Below are 13,135 nucleotides of genomic sequence, written 5' to 3' on the forward strand. Positions count from 1 at the left end.
GTCTGAACAGCAGTTGGCGGATTACCCCCCCTCTCCAACCAACCACAGCCCTCCCCCCTCCCTAACCCTACAAAAAATCTGGCTAAAAAAGTAATCAGGGGCCTCTTATTAAATTTATATCTTAGGCCCCTGTTACTGCCCGGCCATCTCTCAGGGACCCAACAGTCGGACCCGTCATCAAGAGGCAAATTAAAAGGTAAGGCGGGTCGCTCCCAGGATGGGGGGGCACCCCTGAGAGCGAGTAAAACCGTGCTGGAATACCTCAAAACCATGGTAAAATTGGGTAAAACAGCAAAAACAGACCCAGATCGAATAAATAAAATGGGAGGATCTTAAAAATGGAAGGAGAGTATCCAGACTGCAAACCCAGCTCTTCTGCCACTAGAGCTGGGAAACCCCGGGACAATCCCCGTTCTCTCACAACGGTAAGAACTGGGGAGCAGCCTGAGATATACGGCCAGGGAGAGAGATACCACCTAGAGCTCTCACCTCTAAGACGGAACAGATGGAAACTCTTAGCTCATAACCACTCTCTCACAGTGGTTATGCACCCGGCGCCTTCCACAGCCCAGGGGGAAAGGAAAAAGGGAGGACAATAGGGGAAACCAGTCAGCGAGATGGATTAGGGTAAAAACCCGTAAAGTCACGGAGTGGGGCTCAGGGATATGGTCCAATGAACTATAATAGTCCATGCCTCCAGATGTCCAGGCATAAAAGTCCATACTCCACCCAGCCATAGTCACCGTGCCAAGGCGTGACTAGACTTCAAAGATCTACTGCCAGATTAATTTAGTTTCAAGGAGAGGGGCAGGACAAGAAACAACACAGTCTAGAACTGGATAGGAGTCAGAGGAAGAAAGTTAGGATAGCTATTTCTAGAATCTCCTAAAGTATATCCATTCATGTCAGAAAAGTAAAGATTTAGTCTGGCAAAGTTCTGTCTATTGAATGTAAGCAAATAAAAAACTGAAATTTGTCTGAATTGATCTACGTCATTCTTGGAATGGATCTGACAAAACTATTGTATTTTTATGCTTAGATTCCAAATCTGAAGTAAGGGGAGAATTGAAACCTTTATTTTAACTTGTAGTCATAGATACTCATATAATGAAATGGAGATGATAGTTACATTTTTTTATTGATCATTAATGTTACATTTTTATTGATCATTAACATATTTCTTCTTGCCATTATTTGGAAATATATGTACTAGCACACAAACTTAACTCTAAAAAATCAAGGAAGACATCATATTGTCCATATTAATTGTCCTTGGGGAGGCATATCTTAGTAATAACTGATTTCAGTGAACTCAGTCTTTAATTTGTTTGTTTTCGTCTCCAATTTTGTTGCAATCTTTAGAATCCATAAAACACAAGTTATCTGAAGTAAATTTACTACTTGTGAGTAGTTAGAGTTAAACTGTGGAATAAAAATTCATACCACCACTAAATTGTTGTAAGCTATCGTGTCAAAGATCAGTGGAACAGCACAGAAACTCTTCCAGTTCAATGGGTCAAAATTCCACTTTTTATGAAAGGCTAAATGTGGATTTTCACAAATGAGTATAATGGCTCCAATTTTGAAAAAGAGATAACTGAGAGTACTTTCCGTTAGTGAGCACATTCAGAATGCACCTTGCTCAGATGGCTAAATATTGCTTCCTTCATCCTATTTTTAAAGAAAAGGAGAGAGGCAAGAATAGAGAAGGTAAGATAGAGCCACTTGGAAAGTAAATTCAAACTGTCTTGTTAAATGACCTGAAATATAACTGTCTTTGATAAGACAATAGTATAGAAGAAAAGGTCTGTTTATTAAGCAGCAATTTTGGAATGAATTTGACCTATCTCAGCTGAGATAGAATAAATAAAATAAATAAATTTCAAATAAACCTGTTATCTTGAAGAAATTGAAGATAAACACTCTTACAATCATGTTGGTTAAATGTCAGACTCCTTAATATATGTCCAACAGCTGCAGATTTACCCTTGTAAAATATAAATATTCATTTATTCTTCTTGCAATAGACTGATACTAATCATAGATGTTAATAATATAAAACCACTGTTTCAGTTTGGAAAATCTAGGAAGGGTAATTTTCCTATAGCCACTTTTATCCTTTATTTAATCATTAGAAAAAATAAGTAAGTATATTGTTGTTTTAAATTTTTGCTGATCAAATATGACCTTATTTCATGGTCAACAGTGATTGTGGAACCAAATATGTTGTTCCACACGTTCATGTTGATTGCAGTACCACCTTAACAAGATACTTCTGAATTGTCTATTATTTTTTAGAAGAAAATATAGATGTGATTTAACTAAATCAAGAAAACATGGAGTGTGATTGGAGGTACACATAAATCTTAAAAGGTCAGTGGTCACACTTATGCAACCTTGAAAAACTAAGCAGAATTAAACCCGGTTAGTACTTGGATGAGAGAGTAATAGAAAATCCCAGGGCTGTTGAGTAGACCAGAAATCTGAAAAAAACATCCAAGAAGAAGATAGAGAAGTGGCAAACTATATTTGTAGTATGGCCAAAGTAGTGATGGGCTATCAGGAGTCAAGGATACAAAAATAACCTGATTTCATATACAATATACTGAAAGGTTTTGTGATAACAGTGACTGACCAGGAAACAGATCTTGAGATTATGATAGAGAGCTTAGTGACTTCAAGATAAACATTTTTCATTATTGAAGGAGGTATAGGAGCCTCCTAGGATTCTCCTCTAGACAAAGGAAAGATTTTTCTGTGATTTTTGGCTCTTAGTAAATAAGATGAGGCTGAGTGACATGTTTTGGAAGAGTGATGATGGAAAATGAGTGGGGACACACAGATCTCTATTTTTTCCTAATACGGGGTTAGAGGAGAACTTGGGAATTCATGTGTTTACCATTTCAGAGCAGTTGATTTTCAGCCATTGTGTATTAGGATTGTGTTTTTCAGTAAAGGGATACAGGTCAGCTGCTATGTTGGCTGGAAATTTCTTATGGTTATTATGCCTTGATACAAATCTATGCAATCATATTTGAAATATCTTTCAGCAGTTTTGCCATTGAATTTAAAATTTATATTGAAGAACTGAAGATACAGGAAAAAGTGCAATCTACAATATAGGATGCCTTTTACTAAAAATGTGAAATCGCATCTGGTGTAGGCAATGGAGAGTTAAACTATATTTCATTGCACAAAGTATTGTGAGGAAATTGATTTAGAAACATTCATGAAAATAAAGACATAAATGGCTACAAGTCATGATCGAAAATATGTAATAGTAAGACCAATTGTAACATACAGCTATAACATTCAACTGAGCTGATGAAGAAATAATGAGTTTGAATTGTGCTGTCAAAAACTGGTGAAGCAATTTTGGAAAAGAAGGAACAAACACTTCAATATTAAGCAAAAAATACAAGCTCCATTAATAATGGCCCTAAAGTTTAAATATTTTGGACATGTAATGCAAAGGCAAAATGATTAATGAAGACAGTGTTTGGAAAAATAAAAGGCTAGCTATCATGAGGACACAAGCATGACCTTACAGAAACACTTGGTGAAATGATGACTGTTAGGTCATGACTGAACAATGATAAAGTTGTGATGCCTGTATAGTATCTTGATGCAGTATATTTCTAAATACTATTTGTTTAATACAGCATTAATATACTAATAGCAATAGAGATTTTTGTTAAGATGCTCGTACAGTGGATAATGATCTTGGGGGTACATGCAATTGGAGGATGGTAAGAATTTTTGTTATACTGATCAGGCAATGCAGTAGATGTGACAAAATATGTTCTTGCTTTTGTTGGGCAAATCTTTGCTGCATTTAAGCAGATGGCTAAATCATATATAGTTATAGCTCTCAAAATCATCTGCTAATTGTAGCACTGCTACAATGGTGGGTAGCTTTATGCCAGCTGGTGACTTCTGTCATGACTGTATCATCAGTTTTTGGATCATCTGCAAAAGCATGTTTGTTAGTGAAGTTAAGTATGTTTATGTTTTAGTTTTTAGTTTTTCAAAATGGAAAAACCTTTATTGCATGTAAGAGAAAAGTTTAATTTCACCAATGTGCTGGTATTGCTAAAAAAAAAGAAGAAGATAACTCAAGATAATATGATGGAAGCTACATATCACTTGGTAAATTATATATTAAATTTTTTGTGGAGTCAGCGCTTTTTCCTCCTACTCACTCAGGAGGCAGGGGCAAGAAAGACTCTTACTTTGATTACTGATGGAGAATGACAGTCCTCTTGTCAAGTTCGGACTTTGTCCTATTCTGCTCCACCTATTAGAATCAATACAATAATTGTGTATTTTCACATTCTTCTTTAATTTTTAGCTTACCTTTTCCTGTTTTTCTTTCTTCTTTGAAAATCCAATATATCATTTCTTGCCCATACCTAACTCCAATTAAATAATTAGTTTTATTAATGATGGTAGTTCACAAATTAATTTGCCATTGAAAGGTCACGGGATTGCGGAGTTTGAGAACCTGTTAATAAAAAAAAAAAATTCTGTTTTTGGGTTTCTCAAACCTAATTAGATACCAGATAGAGAATTCTATACTAAATAGTATTTTGTTCTTTCCAGTGAACCTTCTTAGGAGACAATTCTTATAGTGGTTAAGTTGTATTGAATAGGGAAGATTTGTATTTTGTTCCCAGTTGATCATAGAATTCAGCCAATCGCTAATCAATACAGAGATTGTTGAGAAAATAATAAAATAATAATTTTAAAATGTGGAAAGAGAACCAAAGAGGCATCAGAATCTTGGGTTGAAAAAAAAAGAAAGAAAACACAAAGAATATTCCAAAGACACAACTAAAATACAATGATGCATAAGATGGAGAAATATAAGGAAACATTAATTTTATTTAATTTGTTTAAAAATTTTACAGAGTGACTCTTATTACAGGCAGAGTTCAAAGATTAAAACCATCCTAACAATACAGTATAAACTCAGGATGTCCCAGTTAAATAATAGCTCTCAAAAATGCCTGGATATTGTAATAAGAAACCTCCAAGGTTTAGGGCATCCAGATCTCAGGAAGGTGCCATCCATAGGTGAGACATAACCAAGATTGCACTACTTAAGGGTCCAACAAGATAAGTCGCATGAATAGCTTGATCCCATATCATGTAGAATCTTATATGTGATAACCAGCTGGATTCAGAAGCCTTCTGGGATCCAGGGTAGGTTGCTGAATATTGGTGTTATTTGAGCATATCAGAAGATGCCAAAAATTGCTTGCATTGCTGCATTCTAGATTAGCTGCAGCTTCCAAATACTGCTTTAAGGTCAGCCCCATTTAAAATGTGTTACATTAACCCATGTGGAACATAACTAAGGCATAAATCACAAATCCTGATACAGGATTAAGTGCCTCGGAGCATAAGATGAATCTGCAAGTCCTCTCTCCCATAGCTGCTACCTACTTTTGGGACAGAAGCTGTTAGTTAGAGAGGACCTCCAAAGTGCATCTCAGCTCTGACTGAGGAGGTGTACTGAGTTAAAAATGGAAAATCTCCAAAATCAATGACCTGTGACCTTAAAAGTCACAGGTACCTATTCTTGCAGGGTTGAACCAAAACCTGTTCTCTTCCACCCAGACTCCCATATACCATGTAGATATCTCAGGACTTGCCACAAAGAAGAAGGAATCAAACTATTCTCCAAAGCACCTGAAGGCAAGGCAAGAAGAAATAGATGGAAACTAACCAGAGAGAAGCAACCTAGAACTAAGGAGAAACTTCCTGACAGTTAGAACAATTAATCAGTGGAACAACCTGCCTCCAGCAACTGTGCATGCTCCAACTGGACAGCCATTTGTCTGAAATTTAATAATTTAATTTAATAATTTGATTTCTATACCGCCCTTCTCCCGAAGGACTCAGGGCGGTGAACAGGGCAATACACAATAAAAATCAGATACAAAAATTAAAAAACCATTAAAAACCAATTAAACATCATGCCCATAAAATCAATACATATTAAGTTAAAAACTAATTTTAAAAAACCCAACCCCACCCCGTCAGACCAGGCCAGCTTGTTCGAAAAAGAATGTTTTAAGATCGCGCCGGAAGGAGCGAAGGTCGGGGGCCGTCCGGAGCTCAACCGGTAAGCTGTTCCAAAGGTCTGGCGTGCCCACAGAGAACGCTCTCCCCCTGGGGGTCGCCAATCGGCATTCTTTGATCGGCGGCACCCTGAGGAGGCCCTCTCTGTGGGAGCGCACTGGACGGAGGGACGTTGACGCCGGTCGCAGGTATGGTAATGGTATAGGGTTTCCTGCCTGAGCAGGGGGTTGACTAGATGACCTCCAAGGTCCCTTCCATCATCATCATCATCATCATCATCATCATCATCATCATCATCATTATTATTATTATTATTATTATTATTATTATTATTATTAATCATCACAGTCAGCCAGATGTTCAGACTGGATTTTGCATTTTTGTCTACCTATCGAGTCCTTACCAAGGACCTGGGATAGGCAGATTTGGATGTTTGATGGTATTACAGATATCGTCGCAGGATAGAAGCACATCCTAGTAAGGCCGCCTTTTGCGATTGACTCATGATGAATTTGTCAATGCCAATGGTGTTCAAGTGGTGCTGCAGTTGTTTTGGAATTGACCCAAGGCGCCTATTACTATTGATACTACCCTTGCTTGCCTTTGCCACAGTCTTTCTATTTCTATTTGTAGGTCTTTGTATTTTGTTATCTTCTCCAGTTCTTTCTCGTCTATTCTGCTGTCTCCAGGCACTGCCACGTCCACTATCCAGACTTTTTTGTCTTTCTTATCGACAATTGTTAAGTCCAGGGTGTTATGTTGCAGGTGCTTGTCTGTTTGAATTCTGAAGTCCCAGAGCAGTTTAACTTTATCATTTTCTATGACTTTCTCTATTTTATGATCCCACCAGTTCTTGCTTACAGGCAAATGACATTTCTTGCAGATCTTCCAATGCGCCATTGTTGCTACTTTGTCATGCCACTCCTTGTAGTCAGTCTGTGCGATCTTCTTGCAGCAGCTTACCAGGTGGTCCACTGTTTCTTTGCATAGGCGGCACTTACTGTCTGTTGCTGTCTTCTCAATTTTGACTTTGTATGCATTTGTCCTTAAGCCTTGGTCTTGTGCAGCCAGAATTAGTCCCTCGGTCTCTTTCTTCAACTTTCCTGCTCATAGCCATTGCCAGATCTTGTTATTATCTGCTTTCCCAGCTATTTTTTAATGTACTGGCCATGTAGTGCTTTGTCTTCCCATGCCTCTATTCTGTTCTTCATTTGGTCTTTCTTGTAGGCCTGTTTGGTCTCTCCAGTAGTCAGTAAGCCTTCCTGATATACTAATTTCAGTGCATGTTCATCATTGTCCTTCAGATATTCTTCCAAAGCCTTTTTTTTTCTTCAACCATCTGATGTACTTGCAGCATTCCACGTCCACCTATTTGCCTTGGTAGATAGAGTGTCAGTATCACTGCGTGGATGAAGGGCATGATTCATTGTCATTATTTTTCTGGTCTTCCTATCTACTGCTTTTAGTTCTGCTTTAGTCCAGTCCAGCTGTGTATCTAATGACTGGAATTGCCCAAGTGTTGATTGCCTTCACGGTATTTTCTCCATTGAGTTTGGACTTTAAGATCTTCTTCACTCTCTTGATGTATTCATCTCTAATCTTTTTCTTGACTTCAGTGTGCTTGATGTTGTCAGCTTGAAGGATACCCAAGTATTACTACTACTACTACTACTACTATATTGATAGTAATGATTGATAGTGTTTGATAGATAATATTGAAGACTGCTAGAAGTCAAGGAGGGCCAGGGAAGATATCTTCAACCTGTCGAAGATCCCCAACATAGATGATTCTCAATACTATGGCTGGATGCAGCAAGAAGTAGAAAAGTGCAAGTGTTGTCAGAGAGAAATAGGAAGGGATAAAGAATATGCTCATGGTAGCATATTAATAAAATAAAATTTCTCTGGCCTCATTTTTCATTGGTCTACAGTCTTACACGCTTGGACAAATAAATCTATATCAAGGGCAACAGAATTTTGCTAAAACTCTAAAACAATGAACAATGGTTTTCCGTGATGTTTTCCATTGTCTTCCAGTGCTGTGGTATACATGCCAAAATATCTTCTTTTATATCCATTTTCTTTAAGGTTTGAATATTAGAGCTGTGATCCAATTTTAAGTTTCTTTCATCTCTATCAGATCTTGAACTATTGTTAAAAAGACTTGTCAAAAGCATTGAAAAGGCATCCTTAGTACTGGTACAAATATTGCTACTTCTACCTACCCCACTATGCAATGTAACTTTTTATGAAATCTCCCATTGGCCTTTTGCTGGTTGTATAGCAGAAGAGAACCTTGCCTTTCATAGTACTATACATTGTAAATCATATCAGTAGGATAAGACATGTATCAGGTTGTAAGTTTTTTTTCCCTTTTTAAGGTCTTAATGAAAAATAAAAGTATTTTTGACCTAATTGCTTGGCTGCAGAGAAGTATTTTACAGTCCTTTTTATGACATTGTAGTCAGGAGTGTCACTGCAGCATTCTGTGGATACAATCTGAATATTTATTCTAAAAAAATTGAATTCTTAAGTCAAGTATTGCCCCCCTTTCCTGCTAGTGGGGCAATTGCCATTGGGACGTATCCCCTCTCCCAGGAAAAACAACTGGCTTTCATCCATTCAACAGATAAGACATAGTGGAAATGTAGAACTTCTTCATCCTCTTCATGATCTTCCATTCCATTCCTTCTACTATGAAAAGGTGTGCTTGTTTTCTTCTGTGAATTTCTTTAAATATGTAACACTGGCAAAAAAATAGAGAATATTTTACCAAATGTTTTGTATACATGAGGGCAGTCTGATCAGTAGATAAATGAATGTTTATACATTTTGTAACAATAATTTAGAAAACAGGTTTTGAACCTTTGCTAATGATAATTTTGGCTGATGGGGTCCAGGAGAAGAACTTTTGTTGTTCTTCATACATTATAAATAAATAAGAGAAGCAAATAAACAGTCAGTAATATACAAATTATAGGGACAGGATACTATCCGCTTTACCTTCCATATAATTATAATCATAAAAATAATACCTAAATAAGATTTAAATTATACAATGAAGACTTTTTACCTTTTAATCATGGCTTCTTCAAGTGATGCCAAATTATAGTTATCACATTTGTTCATTGACTGTATTGGGTGAACCTGATGGCAGTTGGAATTTAACAAAATATCTGGAGGTTCCTAGCTCCTAACTTTAATTTTCCATGGTTTTATATTTTTAAAAGTCTAGCTAAGATTATTGTAGTAACTTATTTATTTCTTAACAACAGTAAGTAGATTTACACACACACACACACACACAAACACACACACACAAAATTTCAAAAGGACAGGAGTGGATAAGGTAGGTAAAAGTCCATAATTCCAATTTGCACTATATATGCTATATGAATGAAAAATAGTTTCAGTATTAAAATAAATCTGACATTTATTTTAGTAAATAAATATGAACAAGTATGATCAATTATTTACTTTATTTATATTATCTATTTTAGCTGATATATCTATGTGTGAAATAAAGATTGTTCTGTAGAGGTAATGGAAAAATTAAAAATCCATTGAGTTTCTATAGGAATTTGTGAATCATAACGTGATGAGAGGGAAATGCAAGGTACAAACAAAAAAGAACAAAGGCGATTTTCTTTTTCATATCTGAATAAAAGAGATAAATATGAGGTAAAATATAAAACTCTGAGATCAAATTACAACACTGCATCTTAAAAACACAGGTTGCAATTTTGAGGTATACAAACTAAAGGAGGAAAGGAAGCAGTGATTTGTTTGTGATCCCATGGTATTTAGAAAGCGCAAACCTTTGGAATACAGTTGATACAGTTTTACAAAGGAAATACCGAGCCTTTAATTTGTCCTTCTACTATTGTCTTGTTTGGAACAACGACCAAACAGAACAGGTACAGACAGACTCCAGTGGATAGTTAGGACTGCAGAAAGAACAATTGCAACCCAGCTGTCTTCCATAGAAAACCTGCATATTGGGCAGATCAGAAGGAGGCCTGCCTGAGAAAATATCTACAGACCCTAATATCCTAGACATAGCTTCTATTCCTCCCCCTCAGGACACCATTGTAGGGTATTACATGCCAAAACAACATGGCACAGGGACAGCATCTTCCCTTCATGCCATCAGTCTGTTGAACACCTAATCCTTATAGTACTCTCTAATGTGTGTGTGTGTGTGTGTGTGTGTGTAATGTTTGTAGCATTTTTATCCTCCTTTACTACCCCCGTCTTATGAATATTATTACTATTATGATTATTATCACTCTGTTACTTTGCATGAATATTAAGAGCTTCTGTACTGGAGACAAATTTCTTGTGTGTCTAACCACACTTGGCCAAACCTGTTCTGTTCTGCTCTGTTCTGTTCTGCTCTACACTGCTCTTTATGAAAAGCAAAGGTGAGTAGGTTGTTTCATATAATGGGCTATTTTGAAGCTGTATAAGTAACTGGACTGTCATTTGTGTAGTTAGTAAAAATCAGCTGTGTGTGTATCCAAAATAAGTTGTGTATCACTTGAGTGAATTAAGGAAATGCTAGATGATAAGCAATCAGTATATTTCAGTTACTTTGTACATTGTTTTGAAAGTAATCTTCACCAAGCAAGGCAGGAAAGAAGTGAGAGATTTAGTTTCTGAATGGCAAGTATCTCATTGAAAGCTGAGATAAGGAAGTGGGTTGCTGAAGACTGCCAAGATACATGTGTGAAACTACTAAAAAGTAGCTGATGCCAGATATCACCAACCTGGTTTCCTCTAGATTTTGAAGCTGCAGTTCCCAAGATTTGCAGCCTGAAGAATTCTCAGGCAGCATAGGCTTGATAATGGTGTGATGTTTATGGAGCAGAAATCGTAAAAGGCTGGGGAAAGCTGACATATACATAGTCATGCTTATGTTGCAGCATAATGCTATGGCATCTCTTAAGGAGAGTACAAAATGGAGAATATGTGGTTCATAATTTTGTGGCATACAAACTGTACCTTAGGTTGCAGATAAATTAGTTAAGATTTATTTAAGTTTTCCAATATCTCAGGGGTTGCCACAAAGAAGAGGGAGTCAAGCTATTCTCCAAAGCACCTGAAGGCAAGACAAGAAGCAACAGATGTAAACTAACCAAAGAGAGAAGCAACCTAGAAATAAGGAGGAATTTCCTGACAGTTAGAACAATTAACCAGTGGAACAACCTGCCTCCAGAAGTTGTGAATGCTCTAACACTGGAAGTTTTTAAGAAGAGACTGGACAGCCATTTGTCTGAAATGGTATAGGGTTTCCTGCCTGAGCAGGTGGTTGGATTAGATGACCTCCAAGGTCGTCTCCTCCTTCTCTTCCTCCTCCTCTTCCTCCTCCTCCTCATTATCATCATCATCATCATCATCATTATTATTATTACAAATCCTGTCAAAGATTACATCAGGTTTGCTTCAGATCTGTTTACACTAAGTCAGTTATTTCTGTTTTTATTTTCTTTCCCAGAGGATGTTAAACAAGTATTTGGCCAGACCACAATTCACCGGCGTATTCCTTTTAATTGGAACTCTGAATTTGTGCAGCTACATTTTGGAAAAGATCGGAAAAGGCGTCTAACATACGCAGAGTTCACCCAATTCTTATTGGTGAGTTTTGACAATAATTTTAAATCTTAATAAAAAATAAGAAGAGTTTTTAAAATGCTATATATTTTTCCATATAGATTTCTTTTTATTTACAGGTATTATTAGATTGCTAAATATTTGTATGCACTTTCATTGGATGCAGTTGACTAACAATTAAATTGCTGCATAAGTGGTAATTTTACTTTTGGCATTTGGAGGCAGCACATTTTTGGAAGAGGATCCAGTCAGCATTTTAAATTTTATAAGTGTGGTTCTTAGGAGTTCACAAAGGAGTTTACTTTTCATTTATATAGATAAGCTACATTGGATGATTGTAACTAGAGCAGGGTATTTTTAGTTGTCATCAAATAAGATACAACCTAGATAGACATTATCAAAAAGTTTTGTAAGCAGCAACGTTAGATTCCAAGATTCTTTCATATACAAGAAACTCCTCCGAGTAAAGCAGCAAAATCTACAAACAGAATCTGTATACAGCTGGATGTAGATCAGATGGGATACTTAAACCTTCCAAGTTGTAATGGAATGTGTGAAATTGATGTCAGCTCTCCCATGTAAACCAGGAAACATTTCAATATGAGCTATAATCTGATATAGTAAAGCTACATCATCAGAATCTTGCAAAAACTTCTCACTGTTACTTTTAATCATTTTGTCAATTAGGATGGGTCCTTCCTAAGTTTCTTTCTCTCACCATTAAGCCACTGGACTCCTGCCTCTTTTCTGTTTGTTTCCTAGGCAGCATCTCTTTCCTTCATTTCCTGTGGTCATCCACACATGACACTACACCTGCATGCATGGCTTATAAAAGACTAGCATCCAAGAAATTCAATGTCTAATTAGTTCACAATGTTATGTTTGCTCTCTCTCTCTCTCTCTCTCTCTCTCTCTCTCTCTCTCTCTCTCTAATAAATATACAAGTAGTTCTCGATTTACGCCCATTTGTTCAGCAATTGTTTGAAGTTGGAACAATGCTGAAAAAAATGGACTTCCCACCTGTGTCCAAAGTTATAACATTTGCAGTGTTCCTCTAGTCACATGATCAGGATTTGGGGACTTGGCAGCCTGCCTGCAGCTTTCTGAAGGTAGCACAGCTTCCAGAAAGCTGGGTCCCAAAAGGAAATAGGAAAGGCATTCTGCTTTGGTTGTGGTGGCTGCATGCGAAAGCAAAAGGTCAGTATGAGTAACTGGGAAAGAAGACAACTAGGCAAACAAATACTTGCTAGGTATTTGTGGGTACTGCGGCTTGGTGCCATGCTGCTGGAACAAGATAAGGAACCATGTCAAAGAAGCATTCACAAGTGAGGTGGAGTCCCAGGGTAGCATATTAGCCATGGGCTCAAAAAGAAGACAGCAAAGGCAGCAAAACGTTTCTTCTTTGGCCATGGTAGCTGGGCATAAAAGGCAAAAA

General features: G+C 37.0%; 1 protein-coding gene across 1 annotated transcript in view; it reads left to right on the forward strand.

The window, feature by feature from the left end:
* SLC25A13 (solute carrier family 25 member 13) overlaps positions 1–13,135 on the forward strand; it is a 156,907-nt gene that overhangs the window by 67,067 nt on the left and 76,705 nt on the right. Inside the window, exon 5 of the mRNA XM_081343773.1 lies at positions 11,585–11,724. Coding sequence (XP_081199899.1) covers positions 11,585–11,724 — 140 coding nt within the window. The remainder of the gene's footprint in view (positions 1–11,584; positions 11,725–13,135) is intronic.

This window comes from Vipera berus (genome assembly GCF_964194415.1).
Source record: "Vipera berus genome assembly, chromosome: Z".
Taxonomy (NCBI): Eukaryota; Metazoa; Chordata; class Lepidosauria; order Squamata; family Viperidae; genus Vipera; species Vipera berus.